This window comes from Clinocottus analis, unplaced genomic scaffold (genome assembly GCF_023055335.1).
Source record: "Clinocottus analis isolate CAN_PGR_092001 unplaced genomic scaffold, fCliAna1.0.p SCAF_19, whole genome shotgun sequence".
Lineage (NCBI taxonomy): Eukaryota > Metazoa > Chordata > Actinopteri > Perciformes > Cottidae > Clinocottus > Clinocottus analis.
This window is the reverse complement of record NW_027175920.1, coordinates 8,701,525-8,720,245: the sequence shown is the minus strand read 5'-3', so window position 1 is coordinate 8,720,245 and position 18,721 is coordinate 8,701,525. Positions and strand designations below refer to the sequence as shown.

The 18,721-nt window shown below is 43.8% G+C and overlaps 1 protein-coding gene across 8 annotated transcripts in view; it reads right to left on the bottom strand.

Moving 5' to 3' along the window:
* The window catches only part of ankfn1b (ankyrin repeat and fibronectin type III domain containing 1b), a 117,785-nt gene that overhangs the window by 14,077 nt on the left and 84,987 nt on the right, over positions 1 to 18,721 (bottom strand). For all 8 annotated transcript variants that reach the window (XM_068583146.1, XM_068583145.1, XM_068583147.1 and 5 more), the window contains 6 exons: positions 6,228 to 6,447; positions 5,778 to 5,985; positions 2,444 to 2,641; positions 1,649 to 1,762; positions 1,371 to 1,468; positions 192 to 282 (listed from right to left, as the gene is read on the bottom strand). In XM_068583146.1, the coding sequence (XP_068439247.1) occupies positions 192 to 282; positions 1,371 to 1,468; positions 1,649 to 1,762; positions 2,444 to 2,641; positions 5,778 to 5,985; positions 6,228 to 6,447 (929 nt within the window). The remainder of the gene's footprint in view (positions 1 to 191; positions 283 to 1,370; positions 1,469 to 1,648; positions 1,763 to 2,443; positions 2,642 to 5,777; positions 5,986 to 6,227; positions 6,448 to 18,721) is intronic.

Sequence of the window (18,721 nt, the reverse complement as noted above, 5' to 3'; positions counted from 1 at the left end):
CTGTGTGTGGGAAAGCTATGAATGATTGTACCATTCATGCAAGACGCACACACACATCTTGCAGCTAAGCTCTGTGTGAAGACATTTTTTTCAGAGGTGTTAATTTAGTGAAGGAAGCCAAAAGCCTTCAGGGCTCAAAGGTTTATGCATTAGGCACATACATGAACATACACATATGCGTTCACACTTACTGGAAGGTGCAGCACAGGCAGGGATGGAAACTACTGGAGGCCCCCAGCCCTTCATGTTGTAGGCTGACACCTGGACATAGTAATAGGTCCCCTGTAAGGACAGGACACATGACAGTTAAGGCACCATATACATATGTATGTGTATGATTCAGTGCATCTGTTTGTCTCCTGCTAGGTTGCTGTCTGTCGTCATTTCAGTGTGTCAGTGTGTGTGTGTGTGTGTGTGTGTGTGTGTGTGTGTGTGTGTGATGGCTCTGTCTGTCTCGGTGCCCAGTCTGCAGACAGCAGGCCTCTGTCTCTCCTTTCTCAGCCAGATCAATCAAACCAGCCGCCGACACTTCCTGACCTCGCCTTGACCCCTGTCATGTGACAGGAGTGAGCTTTGGCTGGCAGCAGGGGTCTTAAAGGGGGGGAGGGGTTTCTCTCACACAATAACAAACAACCAGTGGAGCGTCCATTTGTCTACATGCCCGCTTAAAAATGCCAAACATAAATCAGGTGGCAGGCTACCAAGCTGCTCCTTCTATCATTTTGGAGGCTGTTTGGCAACTGTTGCTTTTGAATGGTCAGCAGCCAAGACTTTCAACAAATAACAAATAAACTGTGTTTTCCAATTGTGTTTTTTAGCAGGCCATAAGTCCCGCCCCCCACAGCCTCCCCCCCTCCCTTCTCCCATTATTTCGGATTGATGGTGACTGAAACTTGTGTGGAGTTGGATGTCTGTAATAAAAGAAGAGTCACTTGGGAAATGCCTTCATATGTCACTGAAGCAAAGCTTGCGTGTTAATAAAATCAGAGGCCTTCGTGTGGATGAATGGCTTCTAAATTTTAAATCAGTCTTTACCAACAGCTGGAAAAGCTAGAGCTTGGTGCCTCTTTTCTGTAGCACACATAAAGTAACAGATAATGCATGATTGAATTCTTCTTATCTGGTAGTGCCTAGGGACTGAATTGGAGGAAGAGAAAATAGGACTATAGGACAATAGGTTCATACACAAATAGTGTGATGTGCAGGGGAGGATAGAAACACATCAATCTAAACCCAGCAGCTCCTGGTGTTACCGTTAGACAGCATCACATATGAGAGATTTACTTCTGTATTTTAGATAAATACTGGTTCCTACTGATTAAATTGTCATACTGACAGTTCAGACCGTCAATTAAACAGTGGGGACTTACAGCAGTGAGTCCAGTGATGTTGCACTGTAGCAGAGTGGTGTCCTCCACCACCATCTCCCCTAGCAAAGGACTTAATGAAGGAGCACTGCTCCAGCTCACTGCAAATACACACAAACAAAAATAGATATTTCTTTTTACTTCAATATACACATTAAGAGAAAATAAATTGGTATTAAAAATGCTTGTGACTCCCAGGCCTTTATCTGCATCTCATCCAGCGCCAACGCTTCACATATTGTGATATTGAGTAAATAGCTCTGATGAGCACGGTGGCTGACCTTTGTACTTGGTAACCACAGCAGAGTGGACACAGAGCGGTTCCTGGAGGTCCACCCTTAGGCTGGTGCTGCTGCTGACAGACAGGCGGACTGCACTGGGGGCGTCTGGAGGGCCTGACAGAAAGGTAGTAGGTAAATAAGTGGAGAGATAGGCAGGTAAACACAAGCAAACACACAACCCGTCACTGCGTATTATTACCATTAGAATGGAGCGAGCCCATGCAACTGGCAGCTGACCGTAATGACATCATTCTGGTCTGTTGCACAAGGCATTGCTCAGTTTCAGAAATGGGAAAAGTTTAAAAGTTTCAAGTTGGGCTACAGTCAGCAATGGAATCTACTATCTTCACAAATTAATGTTGATTTAGTCAAAACTGAGAAGGTGATTGTGATTGTAGCCACACAAACATCAGTTTCACATAGAATAACAGCGAGAGGAGGACAAGCTTTTTTGTATCAAAGTGCAAACTTAGATGGAAGGGAGGAGTGTGTGCGTGTGACTGAGTCTACTTTCGGGGGTGGTTGTCTACCCTGCCACTAAGCGTGTCATGAAATCCCTATAAAGAATTAAAGCAGGAATACAGGCGTGTTGTGTTTGCGCACACACACACACACACACACACACACACACACACACACACACACACACACACACACACCCTCAGTCTTGAGCTATGCTTTCCAGCGTGGAAGCCATTAACTCGGCCCAGACAGAATGCCAGCAGAGAAAAAAGGAGCAAAAATGAAAACCGAAGACGACCGCTTGTATGAGACTGCACGACTTCCCAGACTTACTCGCATGCTCGAAGCCTGTCTGCATGCGTCGGAAGAGCCGGAGCCGCCACTCCCAGGCCTTCAGCTGCCTCTCCCGGTCCGATCCCTCCAGCTCACCAGGACCCTCGCTCTGAACCTGGGCCTGAAGCTCCAAAACGCGCTGCTCGGCCTCCTGGACCAAGGTGGCCAAATGCACTGCTCGGCCCTCCAGACTCACAACTAAGAAACACGTGAGGGAGACAGTGAGAGAGAGAAAGGTCAACACGAGCATACTGTATTAAATGGAGAGTCGTATCACCCTTAGGCACGTGTTGAAGGGACTCCAAGAATTTTTTTTTGACACCCAGAAAAATGGCTCGACGATAGTGAAAACTCTTAATAAAAAGAAAATTCTGAAAAACAATTCACTTTTCACCACTATACCATGTGGATGTTTTCAGGAACAAAACATGTGTTGATCACAAAATCATTTACTAGCATAATTAGAGACATAAATATTGTGTTGGTTTTACTTTGATCAAGTGCACATGGCTATACTGATATTGTAGTGGCCTGCAAAAGTGGCCTACAAAAGCAAGTGAAATTGCTTTTGCGGGGACTCTTTTTAATGTCTTTGTTTGCCAAAATGCTGGCAAATTCCTCAATAAACTTCATTTAACTGAGCAGTCCCTCTTTAGGGATGACATCACCTAGAAAATGACACAAAATGTGGCAATGAAAGTGAGAGGGGCAAGAGACAGAGGAGTATTTTTATTTTTTTTGTTTTAAGGGAACGCAAAATAGTGGGAACATGAATACGCATCATTTTAAACGTCCATTGTAAAACTATTTTTCTGCAAACTTGTGGAAAAATTTGTATAAGTCATCTATTTAAACGATATGCCGCAGCCTCACATAGCCTCCATCAGAGGAATGTTTTTCTGTGAGCGGGTTGGGAATTACTAAAATATGAACAATGATGTTTACTGCCAAAAAAAGATTGTCTTCATTTATCTCTCACAATTATTTAATTTAAGTATTTATTTTTAATGAACTGTATTATTAAAATCATGACCAAGGGGTTTGTGACAGTTGCTGGTGGTGGCATAGCGCAGAGATCAAAAGATTCCAACGTGGACAGATCCGCTTCAATAAAAGTATAGATCAGGTAATGTACAGCTGTTAAGGTCAAAAAGGACAGTAGCACACTGTACTGTACGTCTTTGGTGGCTGGTCAGACTGGGAGTGTTTGGGACTGGTGTGTGTCTGTGTTTAGTCTGTGTGGTCTGTGTTTGTTCATTGTAGATTCCACTGTTGAGCGTTAGATTCCACTGTTGACAGTAAGTTTAAAGGCCCGTGTCAAAATGTCCATCTGGGTGTTTAATTCTGCGGCTCTCTCGGTGTCTCCTCAGTGGCTGTGAGCTTCTCTTTGAATCCGAGCGTCTCTTCTGGGTGTCAGTTTTGTTGTTCTCTTCAGCCTCTCGTGTGAAGACTTAGAGGCTGACTGTCACTTTTAAAACAGGTAATGCCAGGGTCGGGGGTTAGGGTCAGGACTTAAGTTTGGGATTATTACTCAGGAATGCTTGAATTTATACTCTTGGACGAATGCAACTATCTGTTAAATTTTGATTTACACTTCCAGCCCTTCCAGGGATACAAACTGGTCCAGATGCTGTCACAAGTGTGTATGTGTGTCTTGATTTGTCCTTATTTCACATGAAGACTGGGGTTCTCTACAGCACATTAAAGTGCCTTTGTCCTATTGAAAGCCACCGAGGGATTTATAATGTGAATATGAAGTTGCTTCGGAGAATTTGTTTGATAGTCTTCGTCTGCTTTTGTCTCTCTGGTAACCACACACTGTGTAGTCAAGCGCGTCAATATCAATAAGCATCAGAGTCGATTCTTTTCAAAGCTAATGGAAAAGTCTGCAGCGACTTTGATGTCAATTCTCCTTAGATGGAGTTTGATTAGTAGGTGCTCATGAAAATAGAAGCCTTTACTTTCCTTATGGGCTGTTGTTCTCTCTCTTTCTTTGTGTTTCAGTCCTGTGTACACACACAACTCACACTCTCTCATGAGTTATTTGAGTTCTGGAGAGAGAGCACAATCAAAGAGCAAACTTCAGTAAACATCACTTTCCATTCAAGTGTTTTCTATTTAATGATACCTTTATAAGACGCCTGGCTCGGCTCTGGAGAAGGGTGTGTGTGTGTGTGTGTGTGTGTGTGTTTGTGTGTGTGTTTGTGTGTGCGTGCACGCGGGACTACAAACACAAACAGCCTCGGAGCCTCACTGGCGAGTTCTAATCATTAACAGAGGAACGGCGCGGAGGCTTAGCGGATCACAGACAGTGAAAAGTGCTTATGAAGATGACTAATATTACATCATGGTTACCACGCCTTCATCGCCTTTAATACGTTTTCTCTGCCTGCACAGAACAGAAAGAGATATGTGTGTGTTTGTCTGTAGCAAGTGGACAAATGTGTTACTGGTATGCACAATGAGAGATTGTGCTTTGTAATGTGTGTGCGTCGTTGCTTTAAGCAACACCTGCGGTGGCTTTAGTGGCAGCCGACGTCTACGTTGACAGTTGAATTCCATTCAAGAGGCTGTTGACGCCCAAACAAACTGTCTGGTATCAGTTATAAGCCATGAAAAAGATGGAAATCTCCATGGGAAAAGAACAATAACAGATCTGTCACGAGGTGACAGTTGTGGTTTTGGGCCTCGCTGGCGTCATAAGTTGTACAACTATTGTTGGCCTGTCTATATATCACACCAGATATGACTGGTGAAAGAATTGGGCAAATCAACTTGCTTCATACGCAAGGCCAAGGTAGCATTTGCTATGGTATGATTCATCTGTCGGCCAGCCAACCTCCAAACTAAAGTAAAGAGCTGTCAAAGTTTACGAGGAAAAATACGACTGAAGCACTAAAGCATTGCTCTTTTTAAAGTTGTGGCAACCCCTGAGATCTTGGATATTTCTTACAGAAAAAAGATGAACAGAGCTACTTGAATCAATTTAATGTTCTAATTTTCTTTGCTCACAGACTGTAACAGGCTTAATAGTAGCTTTTGACAACTTCTTCAACCTCCCTTTCAATCACTCACAGAAAGTGAACACACTCCAGAGAGTGTGTGTTTCTGATTTACAGTTACATGAAAAAGTATAACTTGCAACGCATTATAGTGGCAAAGATACTACAGTGTGCTACTCTCTGCGTGATTGCCACATCTGATGCAACTACGCAGCAAGTGAACGAAGCAGAGTACGTCACAAACTCTGTAGTTCTGATTCGTCCCATTCACTGTGAAATGATCCCCACGTGACTGGGTTTGTTCTGCAGGTACGTCGCGTTCCTCTACTCACAGTGGGGGCTCTCCTTTGCACCAGCTCGCAGTAGCAGCTTAGCCATGGGCACGTTGTTGGTCATGATCGCGATATCGAGGGGCAGGAGGCCCTCACTGTTTGGGGTGTTGTGGTCCAGCTCTTCCAGACTGTACTGGGACAGAAGCAGCTGCACCAGGTCCAACTCCTGGTGCTCCACTGCTTCAAACAACGCCTCATTACTCTGGAACTGTAATATAAAGAAAGCAACGTTTTAAAAAAGCTTACGTTCTGACCTCTTCCTGCACACAACCATCTTCATATACAGGACGTATTATCTGTCTTGCTCTACAATAGTGAGATGATCGGGTGCAGGATTATTCTACCTGAGGTTCTCTTACTTTCCAAGTCTATATGTTTTCTCAGACTATTTTTAGACTACAATATTCCTGGGCTTATTATTTTTTCCTTCCATGTCTCTCTCTGACTTACTATGGTGGTTTTGCGCAGCCTCTCCTTGTCTCCTCCCCGTCCTGACACCACACTGTCCTCCAGGGCCGGGGGGTTGGTGCCCACACGGAACTTTCCAGACAAGTTGCGGTATAGGCGGCGAGCCGCGCTTGGCGAGGACAGGCTGGCCGACTTGCGGGTTGGGGCCGGCTGGTGGGCCTGGTCGCCCCTCATGGGCTGCGTCATCTTGGCAGAGTCAGCCCTGGAGGAGAGATGGATGAGTGAGAGACAGGAGGGATACTGCAAGTGAGAGAAAAGAGCGAACTGTGGCCTTTTTACACTTTTTACTTATCGAATCTCGAGAGAAGAACACGGCACTCAAAGACAAACGCTGAGGTTTAGATCCTGGCTCTGGAAAATGGCACCAGGAATTCATTGGGCTCAATTTGGCAATACTGGTTTCAGCGCCAAGGCGTCAGTGTCTTATATTACCCACAGTGTACTTTATATCAGTTTTTGCAGTTCAATTGTTGAAACAAATGTATATACTATGTTTGGCAGTGCCTGTCCATATTTTTGGACTGTGACATTTTAAAGCAAAGAAGTGTCCACTGCCACAGGGTTCATATGGAGTACGTTGAACAGCTGACCAAAGACCAAGTTTGACATTTGAGCTATGTTGATTATCAGAAACAAAATGTTGACATACAAAAACCTTTCATGGTGTTTCCCATTGTTATCACAAATCAGAAAATGATCTCCAACCCCCTGGGAAGGAGGTTCAAACACCTGGCTGAAAACCAGTGATCTATGGCATGGTGATACATTACACTGATCTGTCAGATGGGCACCATGCTGGCATTATCAGTTCCCAGTCACAGATGCCATATGAGTCATGCTGCACTGGTGATGCCAGCCTGGTAGCCGGTTTCCCACTCTGTAATGTCATATCTTTCTGATTTGTTTCTAAAGATCAGCATCTCTTGCCACTGGTGTCTTGGCTTCTCTGGTATGGCGACTATGCTGCCCCTCTCTATTCTGCCATGGGAACTATGCAGATGACAGTGAGTTTCTAGGGTGAGTCTGGTACGTGGCGTTCACACACCCTTGACTGCTGAAGGAAATATCAGCAGGACTCTACAGGCGATGGTGACAGACTTTGTGACGGCTCCCGACGGACACTGGCAGTTAGATAATTGAATTCCTCAAGGACGCACTTTCAACAGCTTTCTTTCCTTCTTTTCCTCTCTCGTCCTCCTCCGAACAGTTTAAGAACTTGTTCCCTTCCTATGGTCTCTCCCACTCTCTGTTTTATTGCACCGTTCCTTCCCTTGGCTCTTGACCTTTCACTCATTCCCTTTATCTACTTGTTGCCTCTCATTCCCTCCCATCGTCTCCCGTATTTCTTTCTTCACCCTCTCCTTTCTCCCTAACAGCTCTCATCTTACCTTTATTGTACTCTGAATCATCTTTGTATTACAGTTTGACAATAAAAAAAATCGTTTTGATCTTCCATTCTAGCATTAAGAAACAACATGAAACATTCATACTCAATTAATTTTAATACCTGTTCTTGAAAAGTAAAAAGATTTTGAACTGAAAGTCAGTAACTGGTTAAGTAACTGGTTGTATAACAATCTTCAGGACATTTATATTTCAAAAGAAAGAAAAGAAAAATATATTTAATATATTTGATTTGAATGGGCGCTGTGACATCTTTTGACATTTGCCAACCTAAAAAGACTTTTCAGGAAATAAGCGACCACAATGCAGCAGTCAACATTTGTCTCGAGCCTCATTTCTTGTTCAAGTCCTTGGAAAATGCTCGCTGGTTATCAGTCACTCTGGAAAACATCATCAGTTTAATACCACAGATGTAAATGTTGTTCTAAAAGCAATGCGCTGGGAGAGGTGGAGGAGAGTAAATAAAGGTTGAGTTACGTTGGTCCATCAGGCCATTTGCCAAGAAGTATCACGAAGGCCAAAAACAGATTTGTCAAGGTGAGAACATCTGTAGGAAAAACTTTATTTATACTCCTGCTCTGCTATTGACGCGTGAGCCCCCCCCCCCCCCCCCCCCCACACACACACACAAAATCCCTCCCCTAACACATGCAGTTTGTACAACAGCTGACGGTCGGCCAACATAGTAGACTTTAAAGCAGCTCCAAGCCCCCGCAACAGGCCCATTTTCACAGGGCCGATACACCTAAAATACCCACGATCCCCATCCCTTCCCGCTCCGTCCCATCCATCTCCACTCCATCCCGTAATAGAGGCCTTATTTTAGACATCCTCGTGTTCCCGGCTGGGCCTAACCTATTCCGAGGTTCCAGATAAAGCGCGGCAGGTATTTGGAATAATTTTTCCATGGGCCTGGCCCGGAAGATAAAACAAGAGATATATTTGTAACGCGTGTCGGTATCCCATTTCAAAGAGAAAGCCCATTGGAATCCGGCCCCGGGCTTATTGTTATTTGCCTGAGATGGAACAGACAACTTTTTTCTGTCGGCAGGATGGTGCCCTATTACTCTGTGACGACATTAGGGAGTGTGTAACGCGGCGTGTGTGTCTTCACTTTCAAAGAGATGCTGCATCCTACACGTGAAAGAATAATTACATTAAAAAAGAGAGAAAAAAAACACAACGCAATGTCAAACAGAGTGTATCAGAACGGGAATGTGGGATGATGAGCAATTAATTACAGCAACATATTTATCCATACTGTGAGTTGATGACCCGTATGATAACGGTATGCTTTTGACACCTGATCTCATCAGTGGCCCTGATGGATATAATTGCAGTCACAATCTACTGTCAATAATTGCTGACAGTGACCATGTCTTGTCGACACATATTTGATGGACATCAGTTTGGGTTTTCTGTGACTGTTCACAACAAAAGCCATGTTTCGCTGAGTGCTTTTAATGTGAACTGGCATCAATAGCAAATGTTTGGTTTTATACAGCTCTGATGCGGTGTTTAGGAGAGTGCTAATCGATTACATGCGTGCATCGTTTCCTGTGAATCCTTTGCGTTTAGGGAGGCAATTTGAATCCGGCACAGAAATCCACCACATATACTCAATACTTTGTAGAGAGGTAAATGTAGAATGCTAATACATTGAATATATGTATTGCTGAAATCAATGCTAGTATCAGAAAATAAGGTCTACTACTGTTACAATAACCTGAATAAATGAGTCCAAAGCTCAAAGATATCTCACATACACACACACTAAGTCTATGCCACACAATTTCCTACACTTTTACCAGGTTTGGGAAACAGGAAGCAGTTGTTCTGGGAGACCAAAGTCTCTTCCAAAAGCCAGGCTTAATGTTTGGCCCTCGATCAATCCCACATCAAATGCACCCAGACTGCAGTGAGACTGAATCAGTACCGAAAAAACAATCAACACCCCCAAACACACATACACACAGCATTTGCTTTATTAGTTGTATCGGCTTGTTTACACAAACAGCTTAGTCCTCCAGACAGTGAGTCACGTGTAAACAAAGACTACATATAAAATATGCAGACAAAGTCCCGACAATTACTGCCGTAAAGTCAGATGGGAAAAACCTCTGACTTAAGGAAGTTAATTCCCACCTTTCAAAATTTCTGATTTTTGTGTGAGCTAAAAAGCAGCCGCAAGTATGTGCATAGCAGCTCATAACAGTTGTGTGCAGAGGGAAATCTCAGAAAACCTTCAAAGCAAATCTGAAAACTGACAGCGGAGTGGAAAATGTTGCTTAGTCTGACGGCTCACAGTTTATGTTGCAACAAATAAATTACACAATCAAGAAACAATGAATCCATCCAACCTGTTGTCAACAGTACAGGGGTGACCACACACACACACACACACACACACACACACACACACACACACACACACACACACACACATACAATGACATCATCCACAGCCATTAGACACCTGGCCCATTCTGTCAGGTAATAATGACATGACATAAAACTGAAATTACTATTTTAAATCAATTCATTGTTCGGCCCTACAGGGCAGTGCAAAAATGGGAACATGCATGTGAGAAGGAAATATGTTGTGACCAGAACTTCTATCAGTATAGATAACTTTAATCTAAATTATAAATAATGGAAAATGTCTTCACAACACCCACTCATACCAAAGCATGTTTTATTGTAGTGGGATACCAAAAGGCATGTGTTTATGTGTGTGTGTGTGTGTGTGTGTGTGTGTGTGTGTGTGTGTGCATATGAGCGTGAGCATGTATGTGCCACAGAAAGACATTACATGTAGTGCTGACCAAATTAGCAATCACAGCACATATTAGGATATTTTGATAGTGAGGCACAACAATGCAGTTATGTTAAAGTAACTAAAGCACACAATGCAGCCATGTTTAGATAACTAAATAGTTATAATCGTCCCAAAGATCTTTAAGGCATTGAGCTGTGTGGACGATACCCTTTACATGAATGTTCTTAATCAAACCCTGTTTTAATCAGTTTAATTCTCAATGATCTTTTCTTTCATAACACCACGGTCTTGCCTCTGCTCCATCTCCTTACCCAACTCCACCCTATGCTACCCCATCCCAGTGTGTCACAAGGTCTCTTACTGTAGGTCAGCTGTGTGCTGACAGGAGCCCCGCTCCCACACACACACATACACACACACACCCTACACTACAAGACTTCTCACCAGTGGCTAGTTTACTGCCACGAGAACACATAAATCTCTGTTGTATGTTAGTGTGTGTCTAATCGTGTTTATTACACACAGGCACAAATGACCATTTATATTAGCTGGCATGTATTGTATCGTTTGTCTGCATAGTTCGAGTCCCACAAAATAAACAAAGAACTGGAGCGCTTGGTTGATGGAGAGAGAGAAGGAGAGAGAGGGAGAGAGCGAGGGAGAGAGAGAGAGAGAGAGAGAGAGAGAGAGAGAGAGAGAGAGAGAGAGAGAGAGAGAAATGAAGAAAAGGCAAAGAGCGGCACCAGAGGGACAGTGCTCGCAAAATACGGGTGGTGGGAGTCAGAGAGGCAGACAGTGAAAGGAGAAAGTTGCGCGCATACACACACACACACACACACACACACACACACACACACACACACACACACACACACATACACACATACATACACACAGTACGCTGGCTGCTCTAAATGTGGCTTGTAGAAGGAAATTCTGAAATCTGAGTCTTGGCACCAGACAGGCTGGAAGCAGGCAGGCTGCTGGACGCACAGAGGCAGAGGGAGAGGGTAAGGGAGAGGGAGAAAGAGAGGGAGAGGCAGAGGGGGAGGGGGAGATGGGGGGTATTACGAGAATTCATATAGCTAACCCCTCTGTTTGGCTCTTATCAGCTTATAGCCAACATCAGGCCATCTATGCCAACCACTGTGACCTGCAGCCCCTCATGTAAACTTAGTTGTGGTGGCAACACAACAAATGCAGACATACACACATTAAAACATAAACAACACTGTGTTGAGATTTCAAACAGTCAGAGTCAGACTTTTGTACCAGGGGTGTGCATGACTGCATTAATGTTGTTTGTGCTATATTGGCCTCAACTCAATGTACCCGATCAGCCGTTTAACTTGACTGGTAGTAAATGGTGTTCTTTTGATAACAAGCAGCTGAGTGCTGAGAAAACATCAACCAGCCCTTTGCATCACAGGCAGCAGACAGCACAACTGATGCCAGACAGGATAAAGCTGTTGTTTACACCAGATTTACATCGAGACAATTTTGTTGCACTGTTGAGTCACCCGTTTCTGGTAATTCACTGTCCACCATAGCCTCAACTTCCTTCTTAAGCTGCGTGTGCCGAGATCGTGCTCTCCATATCACTGTTGTTCTGAGGTGATATTTATTTGTTATTAGCTTTGACCTCTCTCTGTGATATGCTTAAGTCTGTGTTAAGATCGTTGGTGCTCATGTTGGCGTGTTCACATCTGTTGTTAGTCACACTTAGTCAAAAAGTAACTGAAGTGGAAAACCCTGAAGGCATTCTGTTTTAACGTATGCTTTCAATTCATATGGGCTCACTTTGAAGTGTGAGCTGTGTGCATAATTGGGTAGTCTGAACAAACTCTGGACCAGGTATATACTATACAGAATATGGCTTGCTCCCACTGCGCTTTATCTCGCGACTATTTACAGTCTTTTTTCTATCTCCCCTTTTATCTTGTCCTCTTCTCCACACTTTCTCTCTCCTTCTCCCTTGGGAGAACGGCAGCGAAAGAGTGGGCGGTCCTCTGTATGTTTAACCTTTGAAGTGGGCCCGCTGTGCCGAGCAAGGCCTGCCACCTGTTGGCTCTGTGTGTGTGCATGTGCTGTGTGTGCACGCAGAGGTAAATCTCTCTAATTTTGATGAGCAGGGACAACAGCGGAGTCACCATGGGGATGTGGTGGCGGACAGCGGCCGACGTTCTCAGGAGTGGGGGCGGGTGCTTCCAAGGTGGGATCACACACACACACACACACACAAACATACACACAACCCCTCCTCTGTCAGAGGCTTGGTGACACCATGTCTCCCACGGCGATCGTGGGCCCAGCCTGGGTGGCTCCAGGCCTTCTGTGTGTCACTTAGAGTGTGTGTGTGTGTCACACCAAAGGGGTCCCTGCCTGGGCCGCCATATGCCACCCACCCAGCCAGGGAGAGGAGAGGGGCGGGGGCGACCCCTGGCCACTGAAGCCACCAGTTGGCCCATTCTCTCAGTCACACGCCGACCGGGCGCCATGTTTAAAGTCCCACGGCTGTTTATCTGGGATAGGGATGGAGGGAGGAGGTTGGGGGGGGGTTTAGCCTCCTGACTTTGATAAATCCTTTGTAAAAAGGATAACGTGCATTCTCACACACAAATATGTGCGCTCCTGATTAGGATAGATGGATGGATGCTTGTGAGAGTGGAAAGAGTGGCAGCCTGCTCCTGCATGATAACACAAACTCATCTGACAAAATGTGTGTGTGTGTGTGTGTGTGTGTGTGTGTGTGTGTGTGTGTGTGTGTGTGTTGTTGGGATCTTGAAGGAGAGTTTGGTTATCCAGTATAAAAATGTAATTATTGACACAATTATTTATGTCACACCTTGAGATTAAGAACCAATAACCAAAATCTAAATACTTAAGGTATTCCACATTTAGAGTAAACAGTGAAAATAAAAATCAAACTATGTATTACAATTATGAAAGCATACTACCGAGAAGTAATCACGTGTAAGAGAGAGAGAGAGAGATAGAGAGAGAGAGAGAGAGAGAGGGAGAGAGAGAGAGAGATCGCGGGCGTAGTCACATAAATGACCACACCACGTCTTCACAATGGTGACGTGGCCCTGATTATTTAAACGGGGGAATGCAACGCACAATGGAGGCCATGCTTGACACCAGTATGAAATAAGCGTAACACCGTGTGTGTGTGTGCGTCTGTGTGTGTTTGTTAGTTTGATAGGGAAACACAATGTAAATTCTCACAGCAGCAGTTAAGTACAGTAACTGCAACTTTATCACTCAGAAGCCCGACTGGCAAACTCAGGTTTGGCAGCCGCGACAGTCATTTAACTGATGAAATACAGTCTGCCGACATTATTGTGGTGAGCAGAAGGATGATACACTAATATCCTTTCCAGGTGAGTAATAAAAAAGAAATAACTAAAAGTCCAGGAGTCAAAACGGCAGGTGCACAATTGATAATAGCAGAAACATAGCAGATGATCCAACAACTAATCAGACAACAAGACACAGGTGGGCAGATGCGAGGGAACAAAGCAAGCTGACGAGATTAATGCAATTCAGGTGATCCACAGAAAAAAGGAGAAAAAACCATGTGGACAGGAAATCAAGCTACCACAGGACACTCAAAACAAACAAAGAAGGTTACATAAAAGCCTGACTTGAAATCGCTTTGTTTGTGATTGATGTGTATTTCTTCGGACTTGATCGGTTGAGTTTCTCCAGGATGGTGGACGTGTAGGCGATGGTAGCTCACGTGCCCACAATCATAATACACATATACACTCACACGGCCCATCATTTAATACAAATTAATTCAAGCTCATTGTGAAATTGCTACTTCTCGAAACCAAAGAACAATGAGCTACATGAGCCCAAATCTGGTGACACTCTGGAGCCTGTATTGATGAAGTTGTACAGGTGGAGGCGGGTCATGTCAATCAGACACAAACAAGACACGTTTTAAATTCTGACGGCAACAATTTGAGTTAACAAAGGTTGTCGCAGAATCTTATTGGGTGAGGTAAACTGGGGAAACATTGTCAGCAGATTTCTCTGGCTGACACCAGTAAGTGAGTAAGTAAAACTCCTTGCTGGCTCTCAGCACTTCTGACCTATTGTTGAGTACACAGACGTGGGCCTGGCGGTCTGTACTACCTGAGCTTCCTATCTCAATCTGTAAACCATTTTCTCAAGACTAGTTTTAAACCACAACCCTCATGGGTCCCCAGCCGATTTTCTCTCTGTCTCTGACCCTGAATACAACCCTTACACACACCCTTACACACACACACACACACACACACACACACACACACACACACACACACACACACAGAAAGTAGGCAGTGTAGTTTCCCCGGCTTCGGTTGTCTTTTATCAGCTTATGGGCAACACATGGAGCCACGCTCACCCTCTGACCCATTAGCTGTCTGTCTCTGCACACACGCACACACACAAACTGGCTTTTTTTGGTCTCCCATTCTCTTTATTTTCGAACCTCTCCTTCCCTTTCCAAATCCACGCTCCAGTTTTCAAAAAGCTCTTCGTCACTCACTCTAGCTGTCTCTCTCCATCATCTTTTCAATCTGCCATTTCATCTACTTCATTCTCAATTATTCTCACTTTCTCCCTCCTCCTCGTCTTACCTATTCTATCATTCCCATCCCTCCCTTTCTCTCTCGCTGCCCTCCATCCCAACCCCCTGTCTCTCTGTGTGCTGAGTTGAGGTTTGGAGTGGAAACCAGAGTATCAAGTAGGAGACACACAGGACAAGAGGGAGCCAGCCTCATAAATCTCCCTTAGTGCGGCCCACAGCACCCTGAGTCAAGAAGACACTGTGTGAGTGTGTGGACCTCAAGTATATTATGTGGGTGCATGCATGTCTGCAGTGTGCACATAGGTTTTTATGTATATGAGTGCCTGTGTGGACTTGAGGTACTTCATTTGTGTGAGTGTGTAATGTGTCTGTGTGTTTTCAGGTATGTGTGTGTGAGAGAAAGAACACCACAAGTCCAAAAGCTGAGAGGGAAGCAGAAATTCTGCACCCTTGTGTGGACTGGAATCTATAGTCTCTCATCTCGCCAATAACTCAACAAATTAATATTACAGGCCAAGAAGCAGTTGAAGTCCAAACTCAGAAGGACAGCTCAAACAGCACAAATTAACAATTTTCTTTCTGAAGAAACATCTTCCTCATAAATATAGAGAAAGGAGTTGTAAATAAAAACGTAATTCAATTACTGTCTTTGTCATGGACAATTCTCGTTCATGTCGGCTTAAAAAAGGCATTAATACAAGCCTTGGGGCTGAAAATAAGATAAATAAGCTACTAATTAAAATTGATGGTAGATTTTTTTTGTTGTTGATAAAACCTGCACTCTGACAAGATATTCTGATTAATAATAGCCTTTTTGCATAGGATGTATAGCATTAGGCTATTTATAATCTATTTTCAATTAAACTGAACAATTTCAAAACTTTCAATTGCATCTTATCTTGAACTATATCTTACTCAAATACAGTTTAACACCATTCTGTGTGTCTGTGAAAGCTTATTGGTGTTATTCTAAGAATAATGTAACTTTAATGCAGCCAGAACGCAGAAGTAAAACATTATGACATTCCAGCACAAGCAGGGATCAGTTTCCCGCTGTCGTGATCTTTCACAGGGTGTTCTGAACAGAATGTCTAAAAAGAAAAATTATAGGGCTCTATAACCTTCTCTTTTGCCCCTCTTGTTTGAACTGACAGCTCTCAGCCTCAGAAGAAAGGAGAACGGTCGAAAGGATGAAAGGAGGATGAAAAAGAAAGACTGGGGAATATTAAATCAAATTACAACCAACTAAAACCACTTTACACCCGGGCCCCTTGAGAATTGCCCTCTTTTTTTCCACAAAGACTTTGGTGATTTCTCCGTGTTCTTTTTTATTCCCTTCGTGCTCAATTCATAAGGATTAGCACTCGGTAACCTCCAATCCCCCTTACACCCCCAACTCAACACAGTCCTAACTATTGCAATGTGTGAGCATGAATATCAAGGAGAGAATCATACATGCAGACACTCGGTGTGTGTGCGTGTGTGTGTGTGTGTGTGTGTGTGTGTTTGAGTGTGTGTAAATATATCAGCTACGGGAAGGGGAGGCTGGTTTCTCTCCTGGCATCGAAATTAGGACGTCATCCTGAGAGTGCTGTCAGCTCTAAGCTATCCCTGAAGACAGGGTGGCACCAGGCAGAGCAGAGGGGCCTTCAGGGGATGGAGAGGGTTTAAACCCTCCGTTGCATACTTGCATAACCACACACGTCACAACATTATACTCACTAACTTAAAATGCATTATTTTTTTTAATTTATGAAGTGGATATGGTTCAAGTGTCGATTGCTGATACACGTTGATGTTTAAGTACTTATGTATAGAGTTTCCTCCCCAGGCGTACTGCGGGGGAACTGTTAAGGGAAATAAAAACTGCTTGGCCGACATACGTGGCTGCCTCTCTATTGTACTCAGGAGTTTTGGCAAAGGGCTGAAACTGCCTCTCTGTCACTATGAGAGGATATGGAAATAAAGACTTATTTACTGGCCCCGTGCTGGAACAGAATCTGGGTCCCTTTATAGCCCCAGTATTGACTCTCAGACTCTACTGGATGTCTCCCGTGTCAACGTCATGAACAAGAAACAAGGCAGCAATTATAACCGGCAGTGGGAAACCGACCTATAGGCAGAGTGTATTAGTTTAGATAATAATAATAATACATGTAATTGAATGTTCTCATAATGCAAACACTTATCTTATTGACATGTAGTATCCGATGTTGCTTAAGGTAAGTAAAAAAAGGTTCTCAAATGGCTTTTCTGGAACCAGAAGTTAAAATTGCTTTTTATTCAGGACTATCGAACCTCACAAGTCACCATTTTTACGCAAAAACATCACAGATCCAGATTGTAATTATTCATATGAATGGTCCTGGAGAAAACCCTCCCCCCCAAAAAATAGCAATATTTTTTCAGCAATCTTAACAGGCAGAAAATACCCTCTTATTTCCCCTCCAGCTCCCTCTCCCCCCCTTCTTCTACTCTATTCTCCACCCATACTCCAGAGGCCATTTACTATGATTACCAATAACAATAACACACCCATTATCTTTTATTATCGCATTTTCCCAAAGCTCTGCCAGCTCTCATGGACTTTGATAAAGCTACAAAACAGCTCCTGTTTCACGCTCGTATATGGACTGCCTTGGCCCGGAATTCCCTTAATAGTCACAGTTTGTTTGGGTATCTGACTTGAATCGACATAAACGGCAATGGTCCACTAAATAGATAGTAAAGTGTTGAGCCACCTGAGACTGGTTTACTGCGGAGGGCTGCTGGTTTCCAGCTTGGTATTTAATATAATCCCTGTGTAACTTTACTCTTACAAGTTTTGATTTAAGGAGTGAAAGGAGTGGGGCAATGTGCAGATAAACATAATTTAGCCTGAATTAAAAAAGTGTATATTGGTAGATAACGGTACACATTTCCCTTTCATTAGAGGCAAATACACTACAGCGCTTTTACAGCCTCTGTGCCAGGAAGACTCACTGAGGCATCAACAGCTCCTAGATAACCGGTATTTATTTACTAAAATCATACTCTTATTTCTCAGCATATGATATTTAAAAAATGAGTCAAGGTCCGTGAATGAGTCACAGAATTTGAATGTCTCATAGCAAAAAAGCCTTGATATTTCTACCTGAATACTTAGCCGGGCCTCGTGACATTTAATGATCACATTCCAATAAAATGTATTTGACGAGTAAACTACGTAGAAACAATATGTCTCTTTGATAACAATTACTTAGTTTGCAAATCAATATTACACATTCTTTGGACAGACTAGAGGAAGTGCTATAAGTGTCAAAAAATGCAACTGATTCAAGGGTTTTCAAGACGCTACTGGCACACGTGTTTCCTGTCGACCGTGTTGATGACTGTGCATTCCAGAGAAGCCGTGCTGGTCTTGTCAGGAGCTGGACCGACCTTGTTTCACCTCCCAGTAGCATGACTCAGCCCTCAACCTTGAGTCTCTCCTCCTGGGGTCCCTTGTTTATTATGTCACAAAAGACCAGTCACAATCCTGTAACGGCGCCTCGCCCCGGAGAAAGTCAGAATCCAGCTGTAGCCGAGCCCCCCTCATCCCTCTCGTAAATGAGCATGTCCAATCTACCCACTGTGTTTCATTAAAACCAGACTACATCAATCAGGGCCTGAACTTTAAAGGCCAGGTCCCCTCTCCAGCAACATGGGAGAAAAACACGAAGCCGTTAA